The sequence below is a fragment of the Neoarius graeffei genome, chromosome 13 (assembly GCF_027579695.1).
Source record: "Neoarius graeffei isolate fNeoGra1 chromosome 13, fNeoGra1.pri, whole genome shotgun sequence".
Taxonomy (NCBI): domain Eukaryota; kingdom Metazoa; phylum Chordata; class Actinopteri; order Siluriformes; family Ariidae; genus Neoarius; species Neoarius graeffei.
In genome coordinates, this window is record NC_083581.1 from 2,241,869 (window position 1) to 2,267,072 (window position 25,204).

The 25,204-nt window shown below is 41.9% G+C and overlaps 1 protein-coding gene across 2 annotated transcripts in view; it reads left to right on the forward strand.

The window, feature by feature from the left end:
- LOC132896352 (fibulin-2-like) overlaps positions 1 to 24,731 on the forward strand; it is a 91,342-nt gene extending 66,611 nt beyond the window's left edge. For both annotated transcript variants that reach the window (XM_060937117.1, XM_060937118.1), the window contains 10 exons: positions 2,825 to 2,938; positions 5,189 to 5,290; positions 8,786 to 8,923; positions 10,917 to 11,060; positions 15,003 to 15,131; positions 16,737 to 16,862; positions 17,627 to 17,743; positions 19,398 to 19,526; positions 22,367 to 22,490; positions 23,174 to 24,731. In XM_060937117.1, coding sequence (XP_060793100.1) covers positions 2,825 to 2,938; positions 5,189 to 5,290; positions 8,786 to 8,923; positions 10,917 to 11,060; positions 15,003 to 15,131; positions 16,737 to 16,862; positions 17,627 to 17,743; positions 19,398 to 19,526; positions 22,367 to 22,490; positions 23,174 to 23,531 — 1,481 coding nt within the window. In that variant the 3' untranslated portion in view covers positions 23,532 to 24,731. The remainder of the gene's footprint in view (positions 1 to 2,824; positions 2,939 to 5,188; positions 5,291 to 8,785; positions 8,924 to 10,916; positions 11,061 to 15,002; positions 15,132 to 16,736; positions 16,863 to 17,626; positions 17,744 to 19,397; positions 19,527 to 22,366; positions 22,491 to 23,173) is intronic.
- Positions 24,732 to 25,204: the final 473 nt, after the last annotated feature.

Sequence of the window (25,204 nt, forward strand, 5' to 3'; positions counted from 1 at the left end):
CCTCTTAGTTTGGAAATGTTTTTTAGGTGATAAAATGCCGTTTTAGTGATTGCTTTCATGTGACTGTCAAAGTTTAGCTCGCTGTCAATGAAAACACCAAGATTTTTAACCAAAGCAGCCTGATTATCATTAACATCACTTGAAATATTTATTTAAGTCCAATTTAAGTAGCATTTTATGATAAACAGCCAACTTTATTCTGCAGCCTGTTGAATGGATTGCTGAGTCACACAGAGTTCATAAAATTATTTCATACATTCTGGTACAGCGACTGTGAATAAACTATCATCCGTCTTGGATTAATAATGATTCATCGTTTGTTGTTTTCAGGCTCTTTACATTCTCTTTTTGTGCTCGGCTCTGTGCAGATGTAATACTCTAATACTGTGATGTGATGCTGAACTATTTTTTGTAAACTCTTGCCAAGAAAAATGATTGGTTCCTTTTTTAAAGAGACTTCTGGCGAGACCTCGGTGTACGCTGGATGGAACTGTTATCTTTGTCCTCTTTGAAACTGGCTCCTCGGTGCAGTGCTGCTTTACACAGGCGAGTTTGAACAGGAAAAAAAGGAAAAACACCTTCACAGGAAATTATAGAGAGGCTTAAAATACTGCAGCGATGCTGGAAAAACAAGCAGCTTTCTCCAGGTTTAACAGCGTTTCCGATCGCAGCTGCCGACTGATTTTCACACACACACACACACACACACACACACACACACAGCTGAGCGTTTCTGCCTCATGCTCATGCTGGAAAGAGAAACTGTAATAACTGGAAGGATTTAGTGCAGCGTAACACACCACCATTTTCTCCAATAATATTGATATTTTCTTTTGCTTTATTGCGACCGTATGCTGCGGCGTCCCTCGTGGATTCTGCGTGTTTTTGTAGAACCCTGCTAGTCAGTGATGGGAATGAGGAACCTGGAGATGGGCTTCAGAGAGCATGGCGCTTACTTTTTAATTTATTTGTATTTCAACACTCTTTTCAGCGCTTTTCTTGGCTTTAAGAAGAAACAAAACAAAAACGGCTGACACAACATTGCCGTTGTTTTCAGTCTGTTCAAGGACAACATCTCATCAGTGCCGGATCTCTTCTGTGCAGATGAAGCCTTTCACTGAAACACGGAAAATGTCTGTACATACAGGTCCTCACTCACCACACCCTGGTGCACCCATTCATCCATCACCACACTCGTTCTCCGCAACTCCTCCTGTTCACAGCCCGGTGCTTGACCACACCCACATTTATTCATTCAGAAGCTCAATGGGGAAAAGAACCGCTGGAGATAGAGTTGGCAGGTAGAAGGAAAAGAGGAAGAGCAAAGATGAGATTTATGGATGTGGTGAAGGAGGACATGAGGACGGTTGGTGTGGCAGAAGAAGATACTGAGGACAGGAGGAGATGGAGGGACATTATCCACTGTGGGGACCCCTAATGGGAACAGACGAAAGAAGAAGAAGAAGCTCAACATTTCATTTTAGTGTTTTGTTCTGATCTGAAGCTTGACTCTCTCTCCTTCTGAAGCCTCTGTACTCACTAAAGCTTCTCAGTATGTTTTATAGATAAACTATAGGTCCCTTGAATGTTTGTAAACAGAAAGAGGCGTGTGCATGACCTGGGTCCGTTAAGACTCGAGTCGCTGCAATCTGATGCTAATTAGTTATCATGTAAAAGAATCCATGAAGAACTATATTTAGGAATGGGATTGATGTTAGCTGTAATGTTCTCCATTTATTATTATTATTATTATTATTATGGATTAGCACTAAAAGATGGCAAGTGCTTTTCAGCTAAACTGCCACTTTCACATGGTGTAACTCTGGCATCAACCATCAGGCTTCATTCGGCTCACAACCAACATCAGACTCTATCAGACCTGCGTACTGCCAGTCTTACTCCATGGCTCAGAAACCTGGACCTCCTCAGAATGACCAAGGCTCGAGTCAATCCACCTACGGTGCCAGCGACAAATACTCCGGATCCTCTGGTTTCATCATATGTGGAACCCGGATGGAGGTTCCAGCACTGGTCTGGAACTGATTAAGTCTCGTTCTTTGGCCATGTAGCACGCCAAGATACCGCCATCCCGGGTCATGGTGCCTCAGCAGCTGCAGTCACATAAAAAAGCCAAAAGTCGTCCCGTCTCAGGCTGGAAGACACCACCTGGGCGTCCATGATAGACATGGGTACAACAGATCGGAGATGGAACACCATCCGGCTTACTTCAGCCTTGCCATTAGGCGTGGTCATGCATGATCATACGTGGCCAGGCGGTGAACAAGCCTGTAGTAACCGATCGTATCTACATCTCATAGAAACTCTGAGTGTTTATAAAGAAAACGAAGATGTACAAGTTTCTTTGCTATGTGTAAGAACATTAAATATACAGTTTTACAATTACAGCATGAAGGATGTAAAACATTATATAAACTTATTAGCTAAACTAATATCTACTAGCTAAATGTAGCAACTCTTCAGTAAGAATGTTACCTAGCTATATAGCGCTAGCTGGCTAGTTTCTTCTTCACACAGGTTTCAGGTGAGGTTTGTTAAAGTATAATATAAATCAGGCACGTTAGCTAACTAGCCACATCAGCTTCCTCACTGATGACTTTAAGGTTCTTTTATTTATTCTTACCCCACAGCGCTGCTGAATTCTGGCTCCTGATTGGTCAGAAGGTGTTGATTAATTTCTGTAGTGCAGCTTTACATAAATGCAGGCTGACGTTAACGTGCTCGCTCTACAGTCGGTGTGTGTTGTGTACACTGCTGCTGTGTTTGGTTTGAAAGGCTCTTGTTAATAAAGCGTTCCTGTGTACAGTGATGATCGATGATGATGAGAGCAGACTGAAAGAAGACGCCGTGTCCACTGCCAGCCCGAGACCAGCGGAGACGACCACCACTCCACCTCCTGACCTGCCAGACCCCTGTGAAGGTAACGCCTCGACCCCAGAACCTCCTCCAGAACCTGCACAGTTACTCACATCACTGCGCTGCATATCAAACCGCATCAAACCACCCCGTTGTTCATTATTTTCCTCTAACTGCGTGACACAGTGTGCTTTATTCTTTACTCATTTATTCATTCATCTCATTATCTGTAGCCGCTTTATCCTGTTCTACAGGGTCGCAGGCGAGCTGGAGCCTATCCCAGCTGACTACGGGCGAAAGGCGGGGTTCACCCTGGACAAGTCGCCAGGTCATCACAGGGCCGACACATAGACACAGACAACCATTCACACTCACATTCACACCTACGCTCAATTTAGAGTCACCAGTTAACCTAACCTGCATGTCTTTGGACTGTGGGGGAAACCGGAGCACCCGGAGGAAACCCACGCGGACACGGGGAGAACATGCAAACTCCGCACAGAAAGGCCCTCGCCGGCCACGGGGCTCGAACCCAGGACCTTCTTGCTGTGAGGCGACAGCGCTAACCACTACACCACCGTGCCGCCCTAGTTTAAGTCTAGATTTTAATTTTCTTTTTTTGGCAGATGATTCAGTCCAAATAATGGGATTTAAACTCATAACCTTCTTGTCCATTTTCTCTCCCTCTCTCTCTCTTACTGTTTCTTCACTCTCTTTGTATCTTTCTCTCTTTCTGCCTCTCTATCCACCTGTTTCTGTCTTGCTCTCGCTGCATCTCTCTGTCTGTCTGTCTCTCTCTGCATCTCTGTCTCTCTCTCTGCATCTCTCTGTCTGTCTCTCTCTCTGCATCTCTCTGTCTGTCTCTCTCTGCATCTGTCTGTCTCTCTCTCTGCGTCTCTCTCTCTCTGCATCTTTGTCTGCCTCTCTCTGTGTCTGTGTCCCTCTGCATCTCTGTCTGTCTCTCTCTGCATCTGTCTGTCTCTCTCTCTGCGTCTCTCTCTCTCTGCATCTTTGTCTGCCTCTCTCTGTGTCTGTGTCCCTCTGCATCTCTGTCTGTCTCTCTCTGCATCTCTGTCTGTCTCTCTCTCTCTCTCTGCATCTCTCTGTCTGTCTCTCTGTCTGCATCTCTGTCTCTCTGCATCTCTCTGTCTGTCTGTCTCTCTCTCTCTGCATCTCTCTGTCTGTCTCTCTCTCTCTGCATCTGTCTCTCTCTCTCTGCATCTCTGTCTCTCTCTCTGCATCTCTCTGTCTGTCTGTCTCTCTCTCTGCATCTCTATCTCTCTCTCTGCATCTCTCTGTCTGTCTCTGTCTCTCTCTGCATCTCTGTCTGTCTCTCTGTCTGCATCTCTGTCTGTCTGTCTCTCTGCATCTGTCTGTCTCTCTCTCTCTGCATCTCTGTCTCTCTCTCTGCATCTCTCTGTCTGTCTCTCTCTCTCTGCATCTCTCTGTCTGTCTCTCTCTGCATCTCTGTCTGTCTGTCTCTCTGCATCTGTCTGTCTCTCTCTCTCTCTGCATCTCTGTCTGTCTCTCTCTGTGTCTGTCTCTCTCTGCATCTCTGTCTGTCTCTCTCTGCATCTCTGTCTGTCTCTCTCTCTCTGTCTGCATCTCTGTCTGTCTGTCTCTCTCTCTCTCTCTGCATCTCTGTCTCTCTCTCTGCATCTCTCTGTCTGTCTGTCTCTCTGTCTGCATCTGTCTGTCTCTCTCTCTGCATCTCTGTCTGTCTCTCTCTGTGTCTGTCTCTCTCTGCATCTCTGTCTGTCTCTCTCTGCATCTCTGTCTCTCTCTCTCTCTCTGCATCTCTCTGTCTGTCTCTGTCTCTCTCTGCATCTCTGTCTGTCTCTCTCTCTCTGCATCTCTGTCTGTCTCTCTGCATCTGTCTGTCTCTCTCTCTCTCTCTGCATCTCTGTCTCTCTCTCTCTCTGCATCTCTCTGTCTGTCTCTCTCTGCATCTCTGTCTGCCTGTCTCTCTGCATCTCTGTCTGTCTCTCTGCATCTGTCTGTCTCTCTCTCTCTCTCTGCATCTCTGTCTCTCTCTCTCTCTGCATCTCTCTGTCTGTCTCTCTCTGCATCTCTGTCTGCCTGTCTCTCTGCATCTGTCTGTCTCTCTCTCTCTCTGCATCTCTGTCTGTCTCTCTCTGTGTCTGTCTCTCTCCGTCTGTCTCTGTCGGGTGTCTCCGTGTCTCTTTACTGCCCTGACGTCAGACAGATGTTGTATGAGGATGAAGGTCAGGGGGAAACAGGGCTGTAAATCACTTGCCTATCCACCTGGCAGGATGGTGCACGTTTTCCTTTAATGACGAATGTCCTTCTGCAGGAAATGGCCACTGTGCTCAGCACTGCCACCCGGTGGAGGGTCGAGCTCACTGCTCCTGTTTCCCAGGATTCTCTCTGATGGCTGATAGACGCTCATGCGAAGGTACACACACACACACACACACACCTTTCTATTGAGGTATTTCACTCACGTGACCAAGTCATGTGATGCTGCCATTTTGGACGTCATGGCTCGAATCAGTTTGAATGCGAGGAAGGCGACAAACGAAAAACATAAAAGAAAAAGGAGCGAGATGCAGAAAACATCTTCACTATCCAGCGACGTAGGGCATTTACAGGGCGAGCAGAGGGAGAGGGATTTGCAAAAATTGAGGTTAGCAGGCTTAGAGAACGACGTTTACCTGCTTCCACCAGGATTGTTCACTGACAGCTAAGATTTGTTCACATTTTCATTTACTTTCGGTCCTCAGGATAAACAAAATGTTATTAAATGTCATTGAAATAACTTCTTAGTCTGTTGAGACATGGCCCGTTATAAGTTTTTCCTTTACTGTATTTACTAGTTTACTGAGCGCGCTCCGGGGCTGGCTGGCGCTAGCTAGCTAGCGCTCCGGGGCTCGCTGGCTCAGTAAACTAGTAAATCCAGTAAAGGAAAAACTTGAGACTGAAAGGTTTTAACAGTCATCCAAATGACTGAACGTAAACATTGCTACAGTAACATACTAGCTACTGTTGTTGACATTAGCTAGCTTGCCGTCCAAAATGGCGGACACTGGGGCGTCACGTGACCCTGTGACGTCAGGTGAAATACCTCAATAGAAACACAAATGTGACCCATGTGGATGGACAGACAGACAGACAGAGTGAAAATCAGACAGACAGTCTAGATAGATAGATAGATAGATAGATAGATAGATAGATAGATAGATAGATAGATAGATAGATAGATAGATAGATAGGCAGATGTACAGGCAGACAGGACAGGGACAAATGTATGGATGGACAGAGAGACAGATAGAGGGATGATAGGTAGATAGAAAAATGAGCGAGCAGACAGACAGACAGTCAAACAAATGGGTATACAGACAGACAGGCAGACGGTTGGAGAAACAGTCAAACAGACGGGTACACAGACAGTGAGACAGATGGGTAAGAGACATAAACAGACAATTAGACAGATGAGTGGACACGCAGACAAAAGGACAGACAGACAGACAGCTGTGTATGCCAGTATTTCTTTATATTATAAAAGATATCTGGTGCTTTTGAGTGATTAAGTTTTAATAAAGCGACAATTAAACAGCCATAAACCCTTTTTCTTCTGTGTTACTAAACTGTTCTCATTAAAAACAGTAACATTATTAAAGATCAGTATTACAGAACAGAAAACATAACAGCACACATCTCTGTGTGTGTGTGTGTGTGTGTGTGTGTGTGTGTGTGTGTGTGTGTGTTCCTTGTCCCTGCCAATTTCCTTTACAGTAACACACTCCAGGTCCGGCTTTCAAAAATTCATGCAAAGCATAAAGACGAATCTCAGCAATGAATTATTTATGAAAAATGCTGTTTCCTGTTCAGCAGTGACCGCTTATAATGTCTCATAAAACCTTATAACCTCTTATTAAACACTTCAGAACGCAAACATTGTTAAAGAACCTCATACAGGATTCATAACAATCACGACAGATACATATAAAGAGCTCACACACCCTAAACACTCACATTTCACAACACAAACATAAATGATTCAGTTAAACCCGTTTGAAATACATGAGTCATATAGACTGATACAAAGGCTCGTGGGATTCAAATGAACAGTAAAATAAAAACAGCAAAATGTAAAGATAAAGGAGTCAAATAATTTATAGGGAAAATAAAAAAAACTTACAGATTCTTACAGAAAGTTATAAATGATTCATATGAACTGTTGTTCCTGCATTTTAATTATGATACATTGATTCAAGAATCAAAAATAATTGAAGTAGACCCATTTAAAGTTCACTGATTCATCAAGAATCTAACATAAATGATTCATATGAATCAGTTTTAAAACTTGTAAAGAAACCTATAGACTGAAACGAAAAGATTCATTTAGATTAATTTAAAATTGCTGAAGGAACTCGTACAGTCTGCTGTAGATGCTCAGATAAGACTGAAATACACTGTTCTTAAAGTCCCCTAATGAAAAATCAATAATTCTTATGGAAAGACTTCGATAGAAATGGTTCATTTAATATTACATCCCTTTTGAAACTTATAGATTAGTATAGAATTATACTCATAATTCACACTGATTTTTTTTAAATAATATTTCTATTGAGGTATTTCACCTGACGTCACAGGGTCACGTGACGCCCCAGTGTCCGCCATTTTGGACGGCAAGCTAGCTAATGTCAACAACAGTAGCTGGTATGTTACTGTAGCAATGTTTACGTTCAGTCATTTGGATGACTGTTAAAACCTTTCAGTCTCAAGTTTTTCCTTTACTGGATTTACTAGTTTACTGAGCCAGCGAGCCCCGGAGCGCTAGCTAGCTAGCGCCAGCCAGCCCCGGAGCGCGCTCAGTAAACTAGTAAATACAGTAAAGGAAAAACTTATAACGGGCCATGTCTCAACAGACTAAGAAGTTATTTCAATGACATTTAATAACATTTTGTTTATCCTGAGGACCGAAAGTAAATGAAAATGTGAACAAATCTTAGCTGTCAGTGAACAATCCTGGTGGAAGCAGGTAAACGTCGTTCTCTAAGCCTGCTAACCTCAATTTTTGCAAATCCCTCTCCCTCTGCTCGCCCTGTAAATGCCCTACGTCGCTGGATAGTGAAGGTGTTTTCTGCATCTCGCTCCTTTTTCTTTTATGTTTTTCGTTTGTCGCCTTCCTCGCATTCAAACTGATTCGAGCCGTGACGTCCAAAATGGCAGCATCACATGACTTGGTCACGTGAGTGAAATACCTCAATAGTGGTCTCCAAGAATCACATATGAGTCATATAACAAACTTGAATAAAATTAATCATTTAGGCTTCTGTCTGTCTGTCTGTCTGTTTGCACACCTGCCTCTCTGTATAAATGCACATCTATCTTAAACAATTGTTCAAACTTTGATCCATCATAAACAGCACTTTTATCGATAACGTCGTCACAATCAGTAAAACAAAATTATTTTATTTATTGATTATTTTCAAGTTCCAGTTAGAACTTTATATATATATATATATATATATATATATATATATATATATATATATATATATATATATCTTTTATGTGTGGTCCTCTAATATTTAATGTCAGTGAAAATCAGAGAAATTTTATTTCTGGATTGTTTTCTTCTGAATATCCGGATCACGTCAGCACGTCTCTGTCCATGACATGGAGCTCTCACTTCTTCACATCACTACAGAGATTATATTTCAGACAAAAAATTTAGAGTAAAGAGAAGATTGTAACTGAACATCTGCAGTGTCCAGGAGATGATGTTCGAGTTGTTCCTGGAGTCACAGTGCCACCTAGTGGTCAGATATATTATTACTGTAAGTACCAGGTCCAGGAGTCACCATGTGGTCCAGTCCACAGCGCTACTAGAAATTAAAAATTACACTTCACCTGTGAATCTGCTTCTTTGTCTGTCTTGCAGATATTAACGAGTGCACACTGGGAGCTCACAGCTGCGGCCCAGGGTTCGACTGCATCAACACGGCCGGCTCGTTCAGCTGCAGAGCCAGACTGAGGTGTCCAGGAGGATTTGCTCACGACTCACAAGGCCAGTGTGTCGGTAAGAGCTTACACTTACAACAAAGTGTGTGACGACACATTTGGTGTCTGGAGTCAGAGGCTCATGTGGCTAACAGGTAGAGGAATGTGTTAATCACATACAAATGTGTAAATCAGACACATTACATATTACATTACAGCCATTTAGCAGACGCTCTTATCCAGAGTAATGTAAAACACACCCAGAGCAGGTGGGGGTTCGGTGCCTTGCTCAAGGGCACTTCAGCCATGCCTGCTGGTCCAAGGAATCAAACCAGCAACCTTTTGGACCCAAAGCTGCTGCTCTAACCATTAGGCCATGACTATATACAAAGATAGATAAAATAAGAAACTTATAATGGGAAAATTTGGTGTAACTTCATACCAGTGTTAGACACAGACAAGGGGTGGGGCCTAACATCTGAAGGCAGAGCTTGTATTCAGATGTTGTGGTTAATCAAGAGGAAAGATAAAAATGAATGAGTTAATTAATTTATTAGTGAACTGATGCTGCAGCAGAATCACAAAGCTGAAATAAGATTCTCTCTCTCTCTCTCTCTCTCTCTCTCTTTATTTCTCTGTAAACTGGTGGAATTAGCCCGCAGGGACAGGAACCTGGAGACATGTCGAGGCAGCAAGCCTCAGATCTGCTCTGAAGAAATGAACTAAAAAACCTAAAACCCTGAACGCTGTAAAAGTGTCAGTTGAGAAATAATATCCTCTGCTTTTCTCGTCATGCGTAAAAGCTAGAAGAGTAAATCGAAGGGATGAACTCAGAAGTGCATCAAACAAAAATCTGAGAGTCTTGAGTAACTTTTACAGTTGAATGTGAGCAGTGACGCTCCGTTGATCCTCAGGGTTTAATCTGAGGGACTAATATAATATCGATTCTGATATTTTTGAAAAATCAATTATTCAGCATTTTCAGACATGAGTTCAGGTTTTATGTGGTTTAATTTTAAGTAGGATAATTAATTAAAATAATGAATGTATAATAAGTACAAATTTGATATCAAACCTTACAACACTAAACTTCCGTTCCCAGTAAGAATTCCTGTAGGAAGCTAAAAACTGTTCACTAATCAGTTCTGGATGCTGATTGGTCAGAAGTTGATTAATTTTCTAGAACCACAGCTCTGACAGTAGTGCAGGTTTATATTAATGCTCTTGTCTTGTCTTATTAATACATTATAGTTTCTATAGCAACGGCTCTTTCACAGGGAGTCGTACAGCAGATTTGTGTAACGTTTCTGGAAGGAGTCTCCAGTGTGAGCGCTGTGTAACAGTCAGAGGTGAAGCGGGAACTGTAAGGACAGAGGAGTTTACACTTCTTTACGGTCTCTCAGGAACAAAAAGACGACAAGCTGCATTTTTATTTGTCTTATTAAGACACTGAAGTAAGAGTTTATAGCTGTTTAAAGCTGCGATAATGTAAGCGAGAACTCACTGACATTAAGTGTGACTATACATGGATAAAATGTACGACATGTTGTCTCATCTCATCTCATCTCATTATCTGTAGCCGCTTTATCCTTCTACAGGGTCGCAGGCGAGCTGGAGCCTATCCCAGCTGACTACGGGCGAAAGGCGGGGTTCACCCTGGACAAGTCGCCAGGTCATCACAGGGCTGACACATAGACACAGACAACCATTCACACTCACATTCACACCTACGCTCAATTTAGAGTCACCAGTTAACCTAACCTGCATGTCTTTGGACTGTGGGGGAAACCGGAGCACCCGGAGGAAACCCACGCGGACACGGGGAGAACATGCAAACTCCGCACAGAAAGGCCCTCGCCGGCCACGGGGCTCGAACCCGGACCTTCTTGCTGTGAGGCGACAGCGCTAACCACTACACCACCGTGCCGCCCCTGACATGTTGTTCTTTAATTAATTAATAATTGTTTACGTTAGTGATGCTGATGGATAAAAGGAATAAAACATTGAAGAAATACACAACTTCAGGTTGGTAACAGTATCTCTGCTGTGTGTGTGTGTGTGTGTGTGTGTAGATATTGATGAGTGCAGGACAGTAACACAGCCCTGCAGTCCCGGGTTTAACTGCATCAACACAATCGGCTCGTACACCTGCCAGCGCAAGATCCTCCTGTGTGGCAGAGGCTATCACTCCAGTCCTGATGGCAGCAGGTGTATCGGTAATACACACACACACACACACACACACAAATAAAACTCCTGAAGAGCCTCAGAGTGAGCTCAGGCACAGGATCAGGGGTGTTACAGAAAACAATAATGATTAAAAAAAAAAGAAGAAGCCACGCCCACAAGTAGTGTAATGAGAAAAAAACTGATTGTGTCTCAGGACCTAATTTGTATATTCTTTCCAAAAAAAAAAAAAAATAATAATAATAATAATAAATGACAGAACCATTCATAATTATTGGCACCCCTCGTAAAGATTAGTAAAAAGGGTTCGAAACAAATCCACCTTTTGGTGAAGTCGCTTCATCTCACACTGAAAAAATGAGAAAAATCCAAACATTAATTGAAAAATTTATTCACAGAAAAACAAATCCCCCATCAAGAAATCTGTAAAAAAAAAAAAAATGATGTGAACCTCAAGGAGTATGAGTTCACTGAAGGGTGAAATTGCCATCATGTTAATCAGCGTGAGTTTAGTCGGACCGCGCATGTTCCAAGAACAAAAACTTGGGTCTTTACTGTTCAAGTCTGGTCTTCACTATACACATTTATGGAAGTGCAGCAATCCTCGATCAACTGACCTCAGAAAAAGATTCATCCACATAATCCACGCTCACCAGGCTGGAGAAGGTTACAAAACCATCTCTACAAGTTTGTCCTCCACCAATCCACTGATTAGTTTCAGGGCTTAAACAAAGATCTGCTCACATTTCAGGTCAAATTTATGCAGAAATACAGAAAAATATTCAAGGATGCACAAACTTTCAAGCAGTGCTGTACCTCCAACTCCTTCACCAGTAGCTTTGTTGTTGTCTTGGGGTTCAGCTGAACCTTTCAGACCAGAGTTCTTCATCCCACACTTTCCTCATGATGCAGCGTCTGTGTGCTCCCAAGATGTTTTGTTTTGGATACAGATGCTCATGGTATCTTCACTAGTTTCGAAACGTCTCCTCAGGAGGAACTGGACATTTTCTGAGGTCTTGGTTGACGGCCACAGATCTAATCCCAGTTAACTCTGAATTATGACAAATAGCCAATCAGAAGCTCAGTACTAAATGCAATTAGGTCACTTTCTGGAAGTGTTTAGAGACAGTCAGCTTGGTGTATGTAAACTTTTGACTAACTGGAATTCAGATATAGTGAATTAAAGCTGAAATAAATCGGTCTATAATCGCTTGTTTTAAAACGTCCTCTGATGTGAACAAAGCCGACGCCCTCATTTACACAGGAAATAGCTGTTTGTAAACTTTTTGCTTCAAATATTTACATCACATGCAAACACGCTGAAGGAAGTCATATTTAAACTAGAAAAGCACTCAGAGAGCGCAGACCTCCGCCAAGAATCCTTTAAAAAAATCCGGGATCCAGAAGGTGATCCGGATCACTGCCAAAATTTAATGGATTGTTACTTGTGCCCAGTCACACCTCTGGAAAAAATTTCAGAGCAATCCGTTCATTACTTTTTCCGTAATGTTGCTAACAGACAAACCAACAAACAAACAAACAAACCAACGCTACCGAAAACATAACCTCCTTGGCGGAGGTAATAATAATAACTAGAATACATTTCCGGAGAAAATGCGAAAGTGTGCTTGCTCAGGTGCGCCGCCATGGCGACCCGGCAAGAGAGGCGACCGCACGCCCACACGACAAGTTTTGTGTCAACACGCGAAAGTTTGGCCAAGACACAAGGCGGATTCTCATACGGAGATGACCGGCTGGCAAGGTTCTTTACAGGGACATCCCAGAGCAGCACTAACATGAAAATGTAGATGTAATTCTAAATCCGTAAAGAGATATGACCCAAAACATGTTTTTGCTCATTGTGGCACCCCCTAGTATCCAAATGACACCAAATTTGATGAGGGTACATGAACTGGTGCCAAAAGTCATCTCAACAAATATGGTCTTGCTACGTCAAAGCGTTTCTGAGATATGAGCCAAAATACGTTTTTGCTAATTGTGACGCCCCCAATGACCAATGGCCAAATGACATCATATTTTATGAGGGTAGTTTGGATGGTGTCCAGAGTCATGCCACTAAATATGGTCTTGATAAGTCAAAGTGTTTCCATGATATGAGCTCACTTCCTGTTTGGTGGCTTCGCCATAGATTTTGATTGGCTTCCACGGGCGAACACTTTGACATATGAGAGCGAAACAAATATCATTCGTTAGGCATGGACTGGAGATCATGTGTGCCAAGTTTCGTGATGATCGGACAAAACATGCGGCCAGGGTCACTCTACCTTCACTTTGGGCAAAATTCAAAATGGCGGAAAATCTGATTAGGCGGAGAATGACGTCATAGGGTGTGTTGGAATCGTCTAGCTCCAAGGATTCCAACGGCACCAGACTTATGAAAATCGGACATACGGATCAAAAGTTACGTGCATGAACGCATGTAAGACTGTGATCAGTTGGTGGCGCTAGAGCGTGAGACGTACCAACATGAAACTTGATGAAATCAATCAGGGTCCACTCCTCTATCAGTGTACCAAGTTTCATGACTTTACACCTTACGGTTTGGCCTACAGAAGGGAAAAACTGTTTTTTGCGTCGCGCGGCCATTCATTTCAATGGGGAAAAAATTAATCCTTTAAAAAAATCCGGGATCCAGAAGGTGATCCGGATCACCGCCAGAATTTAATGGATTGTTACTTGTGCCCAGTCACACCTCTGGAAGAAATTTCAGAGCAATCCGTTCATTACTTTTTCCGTAATGTTGCTAACAGACAAACCAACCAACCAACAAACAAACAAACAAACAAACAAACAAACAAACAAACAAACAAACAAACGCTACCAAAAACATAACCTCCTTGGCGACGGTAATGAGGTCTGTACCGGTACGTGTGGAGATTGTTCTCGAGAGTCGTGACGAGTTCGAATCTCAAAGAGACTCCAGACAGAGTGAACTTCAACCTCAAACTTATCACTCAGCTGTGATGAATCGGGGCAGTAAGACACGTCAAAATCTGTTCCGACAACACAAATCATCGCAGACATGAGTGTTTTTCTTTATATGTGGTAAAAACATCAAAAACATTTCCACAAGTCATAATTCTTTGTTCCCAAAGACTTGACAGATGTTTGCTCTATCATACGGAGATCATGAGTTCAAATCTCGATGATGCCGCTGCCATCCATGGCTGGAAGTCCAAGAGAGCAAAATTGGCCATGCTCTCAGGGAGGGAGGAGGGAGGGGTGGCATGCTGTCAGTGACAGTAACCAATCATGGTGCATCTAATTTGAGATGCAGACAAACAAGTTTTTAGAGAATACTTATGTTACAATGAGAAAAGGGGACCTTTTAATCCAATTTGGTTTTTTTTCCACTATCAACATTATAAAATACTTTATTCTACATAATTTTATATAAAATAATAATAATAATAATAATAATAATAATAATAATAATAATAATAATATATTTTATCTTAAATGTCTTTATCTTTATTTTTTCTTGGGGTGTGAAAACTTCGCACTTAATAGTATTAACTGTAATTGTACCAACCTGTAGAATAAAGATAAATGATGTGCTGTAATTTACAGACTATAGTTTCACCAATCATGGTGGCTGACACTGACGTTGCCTGAGCGGCAGTTCAAAAGATGCGGCCTTGCAGGAAGCACACGGTTACCCTGTTTGGTAGTTGTGTGGTGGGAGGGTGGGAACTGGGAAAAAATAAAAAAGGAAAAAATATTCAAATGGAGGCATTCAACGAACAGGGGTGTACAAACCTTTGATCAGTAGTGTATGTTGGGTGTGCGGATGAAAAATTTTGACAGCACCAATTTTTTTTATTACAGTGCCATAGTTTGACCAGATATGTTGGTAATTAAAGTGCGACCTGATGCTCAGACTCACTTTGTCATTGTTAGGCACTAAAACTGTTCACAGTGTTCATCTCCTTCCTGTTCGTTGTGTGCAGATATTGATGAGTGTGAAACTGGAGTCCATCGTTGTGGCGAAGGTCAGATTTGTCACAATCTCCCTGGAACGTACCGATGTGACTGTCATCCAGGCTACCAGTACGACACGTACAGGAGGATGTGTGTAGGTGAGACATGCTAATGTGCCTCAAGAGCAAATGTCACAGCTCATGAAGAGCACACATTGTGAAGTTGGAGTCTCAGACAGGAAACAACTCTTTATAGTTCTTCTTTTAAAAAATGCTGGATTTATTAAAATTTGAATATATTATTTTGGAATGAACAACAAAGAAAATCATTAGCATAAACATCATGTATGACATTGGGCAGTGTGGTAGTGTAGTGGTTAGCATTGTCGCCTCATAGCAAGAAGGTCCGGGTTCGAGCCCCGTGGCCGGCGACGGCCTTTCTGTGCGGAGTTTGCATGTTCTCCCCGTGTCCGCGTGGGTTTCCTCCGGGTGCTCCGGTTTCCCCCACAGTCCAAAGACATGCAGGTTAGGTTAACTGGTGACTCTAAATTGAGCGTAGGTGTGAATGTGAGTGTGAATGGTTGTCTGTGTCTATGTGTCAGCCCTGTGATGACCTGGCGACTTGTCCAGGGTGAACCCCGCCTTTCGCCCGTAGTCAGCTGGGATAGGATCCAGCTCGCCTGCGACCCTGTAGAACAGGATAAAGCAGCTACAGATAATGGATGGATGGATGGATGGATGGATCATGTCTGACATGTTATCAATACACAATCATATGATGCTATCATTAATTCATACATGTATAAAGTATTTATACACACTACACTCTAAACGTACAGCAGTGTGTGTGCATGCTAACAAAGCTAGTAGTTTTCTGCATTAATGAGAACACTTACCAGCCAAATAAGAGGCTAATGTTAATGCTAACTAGCTGGCTAGTCAATTTATCCAGCTCGTTTATGTTGCCGATGTGAGTTTGCTACGAGTGTAGATTTCATGACATTCGATAAGTTTATGCTTTACACTGTCTCTCAAGCTGGCTAGCAAAAAATGCAAAGAAAAATATGGATTATCATTCATGTAGACTAAACTGATTTTGGAGGCGCAGCTGTGCACAAGCTAAATAAAATCACTAAACAATATCATTTGAAGATGACAATGTGTTTCTCGGAATTTTTAAGTTTTGTGAAAGTTTCTGAGAAGGCAGAATGTATGTGCTAATCTAGCTAACATTGGAAATGTTAATGGTAACACTGTTTTAGTTGTCATGGTAACGCTGGGTTGAGGACTTGGCGATACTGAAATCCCACCTGTGAGTAATGTAAGCTTGTTTGCTCGCACTTAGCTAACCAGCTAGATACGCATGTTAGCTAATGATAGTGATGTTTGGCTGTTAGAGATGGCAGGAGGAAATGGGGCATTGCGAAATTTGCATATTAATGTATATTCATAAATCCTGGACTTTAGATGAGGGGTCAGGTGTGGAGATGTTCCTCAGCCATTTTTGCACTTTATGATAATTGTACATGATTGTTCATGTTCTCTGTTGTGTTCCTCAGGTGATGTCATGCTTCATGTGTATGTTTACATTGTTATCAGGAGCAGAACCACAGGCTTTTATTCAGTCTTATCTCAGGTGCTGATTCACACTGTTGTGGCTCAGCGTCAGGCCTCAGCTCGGTGTTTAGACTAGAGTGAATACCGTCTCCTCCAGCTCTCTCTCTTTCTCTGTTCTTTCCGTCTCTGTTCTTTCTCTGGCTGTAGATGTGAATGAATGCTGGCGTTACTCGGGCAGGCTGTGTGCTCAGACTTGTGAGAACACTCCAGGCTCGTATCGCTGCTCCTGCACTTCAGGATTCACTTTATCCAGTGATGGCAAGAACTGTGAAGGTACAAGCTGATAAGGAGAAGATGTGTGTCAGGAAGTGGGGGCGGAAAAACACCACTGTGATGAACACTCCTGCTGAGTCTAGCACTTTTTTTTTAACAGAGGAAATTTTGTCAGGTTCTCTGATAGGCTGCTTTCACACTTTGAACTTTTCAAAAATGCACAGAGTGAGGTAATGTTCATTTCTTAAAATCTCCTGACCAATCAGGTCACGGCTCAGGAGGCGTGCGAGTCAAAAATATGCGGGACAAATCATGCAATCAGCTCAGCTACTCTTGATTTTCTGGCTGCAAAGCTCCAGAGAAGACCAACAATGCTGATAAGAAAGTGCAAGCTAGGCTAGTTAGTTAGCCCATGCTAGCTAGCAATGCTAAGAGTGTTGTCATGGTTACAGTGTGCAGACAGCTATTTGGCTTTAAAAGCTTTCCAAGATCTCAAATACACCAGCTGATATTAGCTAACAACAACAACAACAACAACCAAGCACTAGCAAGCTCAATAACATTAGGCTAACTATCAAAAAGCAGTATCCAGGTTTGCTAATAAATTAACTAACATCACTAGACCAGTTATTGTTAGTCAAGTTTGCTAGCAGATCCCAGCGAGTGTCAGATCACAATTCCGATGAGTTAGCATCACAAGGAATTAGCATAGGAGGAATGACAATTGAACTGAACATGGATGCTGGATATTGTTGATTCTGTATCCTGGATCTCAGTTCAGAATTCTGTTAACGCCTCCTGAATGGGTGTGTGTCATGATGCAGATGTGAATGAGTGTTTGAGCAGTCCCTGTACTCAGGAGTGCTTTAATATCTACGGCTCGTACCAGTGTTACTGCAGACAGGGCTACTACCTGCGCGAGGACGCGCACACCTGTGAAGGTAACACACACGCCACACTTTTCCCATAAATCATCACATTTCCGAGTCTTATTTCTTGTATATTTAGTTATGTACACTACCGTTCAAAAGTTTGGGGTCACCCAGACAATGTTGTGTTTTCCATGAAAAGTCACACTTTTATTTACCACCATAAGTTGTAAAATGAATAGAAAATATAGTCGAGACATTTTTCTGGCCATTTTGAGCATTTAATCGACCCCACAAATGTGATGCTCCAGAAACTCAATCTGCTCAAAGGAAGGTCAGTTTTATAGCTTCTCTAAAGAGCTCAACTGTTTTCAGCTGTGCTAACATGATTGTACAAGGGTTTTCTAATCATCCATTAGCCTTCTGAGGCAATGAGCAAACACATTGTACCATTAGAACACTGGAGTGAGAGTTGCTGGAAATGGGCCTCTATACACCTATGGAGATATTGCACCAAAAACCAGACATTTGCAGCTAGAATAGTCATTTAGCACATTAGCAATGTATAGAGTGGATTTCTGATTAGTTTAAAGTGAAAAGAACAGTGCTTTTCTTTCAAAAATAAGGACATTTGAAAGTGACCCCAAACTTTTGAACGGTAGTGTATATTAGCATAGCTTAGTGATTAACTATAATAACTATACAATTGTGTTTAAGTGAGTATACTGCATGCTACGTGGTAATAATTCCTTACTGTTTGGTTGCAGTTGAGTGCAAACTTTTACGCCCCCCATGTTTTATTTTGAAGGAAAAAAGGGATAAAGTACCACTCTCAACAAAACAATGCATTCCAAAATGTTACAAATTAAACGTGGCTACTTCCTGTGTTCTGAATGTGAATTGAACTGAATCAGGTCTAAACTGAATCAGTCTGAACCGAATCGAGTCAAAACTTAATCAGGCTGAAGTGAATAAAGTCTAAACCGAATCAGGCTGAAATGAATCAGATCAAAACTGACCAGTAAAAAAGGAAGAAATAACGATAAGATTCAGGCAGGCAAGTTTTTCGAGACTTTTTATCCTAGGGGACCTTTTAATCCAATTGTTTTCACTATCAACAGTATAACACACTTTATTTTACCACAATTTAATAAAAAAAATGAAGCTCTGTTATCTTAAATGTCTCATTCTATAAATTACATTTGTTTATCTTTATTTTTTCCTGGGGTCTGAAAACTTCATCCTGAACACTATTAACTCTAATTGTACCCATTTATAGAATAAAGGTAAATGATGTGCTGTCGGGCGGCACGGTGGTGTAGTGGTTAGCGTTGTTACCTCACAGCAAGAAGGTCTGGGTTCGAGCCCCGTGGCCGGCGAGGGCCTTTCTGTGCGGAGTTTGCATGTTCTCCCCGTGTCCGCGTGGGTTTCCTCCGGGTGCTCCGGTTTCCCCCACAGTCCAAAGACATGCAGGTTAGGTTAACTGGTGACTCTAAATTGAGCGTAGGTGTGAATGTGAGTGTGAATGGTTGTCTGTGTCTATGTGTCAGCCCTGTGATGACCTGGTGACTTGTCCAGGGTGAACCCCGCCTTTCGCCCGTAGTCAGCTGGGATAGGCTCCAGCTTGCCTGCGACCCTGTAGAACAGGATAAAGCGGCTACAGATAATGAGATGAGATGTGCTGTAATTTTCTGACTGTCTTTCCCTCCACATTGTTGCTGCACAGATACTGATGAATGTTCTCAGAGCATTGGTCATCTCTGTGCCTACAAGTGTGTGAACGTCCCAGGAAGTTACAACTGCGCCTGTCCTGAACACGGATACAGCATGGCTCCCAACCGACGCTCCTGCCAAGGTCTGAGATTCTTTAGAGAATCGAGAATGTGTTCAGACTGTGATTGAGTTTCCCAGAATTATCTCAATATTTCTCAATATTCAGGTTCAACTGAGTCAGGTCTAAACTGAACAACACTGTGCTGAGTCACATCAAAACTGAATCACGCTGGACTGAATCAGGTCTAAACTGAATCAAGCTGGACTGAATCACGTCGAAACTGAATCACGCTGGACTGAATCAGGTCTAAACTGAATCAAGCTGGACTGAATCACATCGAAACTGAATCAAGCTGGACTGAATCATGTCTTAACTTAATCACGCTGGACTGAATCAGGTCTAAACTGAATCACCCGGGACTGAATCACGCTGGAATGAATCAGGTCTAAACTGAATCATGCTGGATTGAATCAGGTCTAAACTGAATCACCCGGGACTGAATCAAGCTGGAATGAATCAGGTCTAAACTGAATCATGCTGGGCTGAATCACATTGAAACTGAATCACACTGGACTGAATCAGGTCTAAACTGAATCATGCTGGACTGAATCAGAAATTAGCTGAATCATGCTGGACTGAATCAGGTCTAACTTGATTCATGCTGGACTGAATCAGGTCTAAACTGAATCACGATGGGCTGAATCACATTGAAACTGAATCACACTGGCCTGAATCAGGTCTAAACTGAATCATGCTGGACTGAATCAGAAATGAGCTGAATCATCCTGGACTGAATCAGGTCTAAATTGAAATCACACTGGACTGAATCAGGTCTAAACTGAATCATGCTGGACTGAATCAGGTCTAAACTGAATCAGACTGATCTGAATCAGCTCTATAGTTATAAATGAAACTGCAGTGACTTACTTCTGCTCTTTACATTAAAATAATTTAAACATAAATAATTTAAACAAATACTATTCAGTAATAATATTTTCCCTTATTTTTCTCTTTATTCTATATATATAAATCTTTAATTATTATTAATTAAATTATTATTAATATGAATTCTGGGCTGCCTGCCGTCTCTGTTCGTGTGTGTGTGTGTGTGTGTGTCTCTGTTCACGTGTGCATGTCTCTGTTCACGTACGTTTGTGTCTCTGTTCACATGCGTGTGTCTCTGTTCACGTGCGTGTGTCTCTGTTCACGTGCGTGTGTCTCTGTTCACGTGTGTGTCTCTGTTCATGTGTGTGTGTGTCTCTGTTCACATGTGTGTGTCTCTGTTCACGTGTGTGTCTCTGTTCACATGCGTGTGTCTCTGTTCACGTGTGCATGTCTCTGTTCACATGCGTGTGTCTCTGTTCACGTGTGTGTGTCTGTTCACATGCGTGTGTCTCTGTTCACATGTGTGTGTCTCTGTTCACGTGTGCATGTCTCTGTTCACATGCGTGTGTCTCTGTTCACGTGCGTGTGTCTCTGTTCACGTGCGTGTGTCTCTGTTCACATGCGTGTGTCTCTGTTCATGTGTGTGTGTGTCTCTGTTCACATGCGTATGTCTCTGTTCACATGCGTGTGTCTCTGTTCACGTGTGTGTCTCTGTTCATGTGTGTCTCTGTTCATGTGTGTGTGTCTTTGTTCACATGCGTCTTTGTTCACGTGTGTGTGTCTCTGTTCATGTGTGTCTCTGTTCACTTGTGCATGTCTCTGTTCACATGTGCGTGTCTCTGTTCACATGCGTGTGTGTCTCTGTTCACATGTGTGTCTCTGTTGATGTGTGTGTCTCTGTTCACGTGCGTGTCTCTGTTCACGTGCGTGTGTCTCTGTTCACGTGCGTGTGTCTCTGTTCACGTGTGCATGTGTCTCTCTGTTCACATGCATGTGTCTCTGTTCACGTGTGTGTCTCTGTTCATATGCATGTCTCTGTTCACGTGTGTGTCTCTGTTCATGTGCGTGTCTCTGTTCACGTGCATGTGTCTCTGTTCACATGTGTGTGTCTCTGTTCACGTGTGTGTCTCTGTTCACGTGTGCATGTCTCTGTTCACATGCATGTGTGTCTCTGTTCACGTGTGCATGTCTCTGTTCACATGCATGTGTCTCTGTTCATGTGCATGTGTCTCTGTTCACATGTGTGTGTCTCTGTTCACATGGGCGTGTCTCTGTTCACGTGTGCATGTCTCTGTTCACATGTGTGTCTCTGTTCACGTGTGCGTGTCTCTGTTCACGTGTGCATGTCTCTGTTCACATGCGTGTGTCTCTGTTCACGTGCATGTCTCTGTTCACATGCATGTGTATCTCTGTTCACATGTGTGTGTTTCTGTTCACATGCATGTGTCTCTGTTCATGCGTGTATTTCTGTTCGTCTGTGTGTCTCTGTTCACGTGCGTGTGTCTCTGTTCACATGCGTGTGTCTCTGTTCATGTGTGTGTGTGTGTGTGTGTGTCTCTGTTCACATGCGTGTGTCTCTGTTCATGTGCGTGTGTCTCTGTTCACATGTTCATGTCTATGTTCACGTGTGCATGTCTCTGTTCACATGCATGTGTCTCTGTTCACGTGTGTCTCTGTTCACGTGTGCATGTCTCTGTTCACATGCGTGTCTTTGTTCACGTGTGTGTGTCTCTGTTCATGTGTGTCTCTGTTCACGTGTGCATGTCTCTGTTCACATGTGCGTGTCTCTGTTCACATGTGCGTGTCTCTGTTCACATGCGTGTGTCTCTGTTCACGTGTGTGTGTCTCTGTTCATGTGTGTCTCTGTTCACGTGTGCATGTCTCTGTTCACGTGTATGTCTCTGTTCACATGTGTGTGTCTCTGTTCACGTGTGCGTGTCTCTGTTCACATGCGTGTGTCTCTGTTCACGTGTGTGTCTCTGTTCATGTGTGTCTCTGTTCACGTGTGTGTCTCTGTTCACGTGTGTGTGTCTCAGACATAGACGAGTGTGCAGTCAGAGCTCATAACTGTACAGCAGAGGAAACATGCTACAACATTCACGGTGGATTTCGCTGTCTGTCCTTCAGCTGTCCCACAAACTACCGGCGAATCTCTGACACGTAACACACACACACACACACACACACACACACACACACACACACACACACACACACACCATCCCTCATCTATTTCAACATTTTCAGGACAGAGGAGTTTACTTTTTGTTGTTTCACAGAAATATAACAAGTTCCGTTTTTATTATTGTTTTTGTTAACTGTGAGAGAGAATAAAGAGAGATTGGTGAGGGAATGAATGTTTATAGCTGCTATAACATAAGTGACAACAAGAGCTAATTAGTTTCTCTGGCATACCACAACATTTAATTTAACTTTAAATGCTTAAAAAGTACAATGTGCCATTCTTTAATAAATAAAAAAATTATAATTGTAGGCAAATTCTTGTGGTATAAAGGAATAAAAACATTTTTGATAATTTTCCTATAACAGCACCACACACAATGCTTTATTCCTTACGTATAATTAGCATCACAGCTCGAGTATTACTGATTTTTAAAGACAGTATTTTAGGTGTTTTCTTAATTTAACAGCTATTTTATCCAAATACAGGATACATATGTTTTGTTTATCAGCATGGATATTTTTTAATTAAAAATACACTATGACTTTAAAATTTAGCTGCGATTTAGGACAAAAAAAAGTTAACTAGCTACTGTGACTAGCTAACGCCCACAGTATGTGATGAAATCAAATGAAAGTATTCTGTTCTTTGTCTCTGGCAGACGCTGTGAGCGAATCAGCTGCTTGAACTTTGTGGAGTGCCAGAACTCGCCGCTGAGAATCACCTACTACCAGCTCAGCTTCCAGACGAACATCATCGTCCCAGCGCTCATCTTCCGCATGGGTCCATCTCCCGCCTACTCTGGCGACAACATCATTATCAGAATCAGCAGCGGTAACGAGGACGGCTACTTCAGCCCCAGGAAGCTGAACGCATACACCGGCGCCATCTACCTGCAGCGCCAGCTCCCGCAGCCACATGACTTCCTGCTGGACGTGGAAATGAAGCTGTTGAGGCAGGGCACCTTCACCACCTTCCTCGCCCGGATCTACATCTTCATCACGGCTAATGTCGTCTAACGCTGGACTTGTGCACTGCTTACACTCCCAGCATTCACAATTAGTCAGTGATTTAAAGTTATTATTATTATTATTATTATTATTATTATTATAAACTCAAAACACTGATTATATTGTTATTAGGTTTGTTAAAACAGATAAAACATTAAATTAAAATGATACTGAATTATTAAAGTTACAAACTCACAAATAGTCACTTAATGAAGTTGACCTGTGCATAAAGTGCACACGTTTTTCAGGAAATTGAGTTTCAGCACACTGAATTAACATTTTATCTGTTATTATTCCCAAAGCAATTTTTTTTGCTCAAAGAAATCGTATGTGAATGATCATTTTTAATTTGCAAATTCAGTCAAATTGTGTGAGTATATTACAGCTACAAATTCAAATGTACATAATTGAACATTTTTGTGATACGATTACGATTCACAATTTATGCACTTACAACATTCACACTGTGTTCACAAATCACCCGTTCTGCATCTCACAGCTGTATCGTGGTAAGTGGGTGGGGCCAGGCCAAGTGTATCACTGCAAAGACCAGAGAGGGTGGAGCTGAAATAAAAATAAAAAAGTGCTACGAGTTGTAGATACAAATTAACGACTTGTTTTTTGGCTGAACGTGATTATAGTGTATAATTGTCATGATACATTTGTTGTTTTTTTGAGTTAGAAAGTTGTAATCAGATTCATAAATGTGTAACAACAAACCTGCAAGCCTAATTTGCATAATTACAATGTTCATGTGGAAATTACGAATGACCATTTACTCCCAACAACTTTCATACGTTACCGAGAAACTGTCAAGAAGAAGAAGTGTAAACTCCTCTGTCCTGAAGATGTCGGAAAACTTAAAGTTCCAGCTTCACAAAGTGCTGACACTGGAGACTCCTTCCAGAAACGTTACAGAGTGTGTCACCATGGCAACAATTCTTTCACGTGTCCACTGGGCACACCCCTGTGAATGAGCTGTTACTATAGAAACAATGTATTAGAATGTATTAATATAAACCTGCACTACTGTCAGAGCTGCTGTTATATAAAACTAATCAGCACCTTCCGACCAATCAGAGTCCAGAACTCAGCAGCGCTGCTGTGGTGGAAACTATAATGAGCTTCTACACTGAAAATCTCAAAGACGTTGTTTCAGTTTGTTATTTGTTTTCCTTGAAAGCCTTGAATAAAGACCGCTCAAATAAATGAACAGAAATTTAACAGTGTGCGTCTAAGTGCGATTTAATAAATAAATATGATAACATTTTACTTTTATTTAAATATTAAATGGCTGTATAAAGTTTAAAACTATTTCAGTATTTTTTTCATTCTGCTGCATTTAATACTAAAACAGAAATAAACATTTTACAGTAATGCAGCTTGTGTGTGATACCGAAGTATGGACTTGCTAATTTTTGAAATAATGTATTAATTAATTAGCAAAAAGCCTTAACCAATCAGACAGCCCTGATTTATTTAAAATATTAGAGATACAGGTGCAGGTTGAAATGTTGCAATGAAATGAAATGAAAAACTGTTTCTAAAACCATAATAATCACATCATTTCAAGGAAAAAAAACAATCAAATTCATTACCACAATATTGTAATATATTCAAAATAATATCTAGCCCTGCCCACTATGTTCTCTGCAGCTTGACACTTGGCCCCACCCATCAAA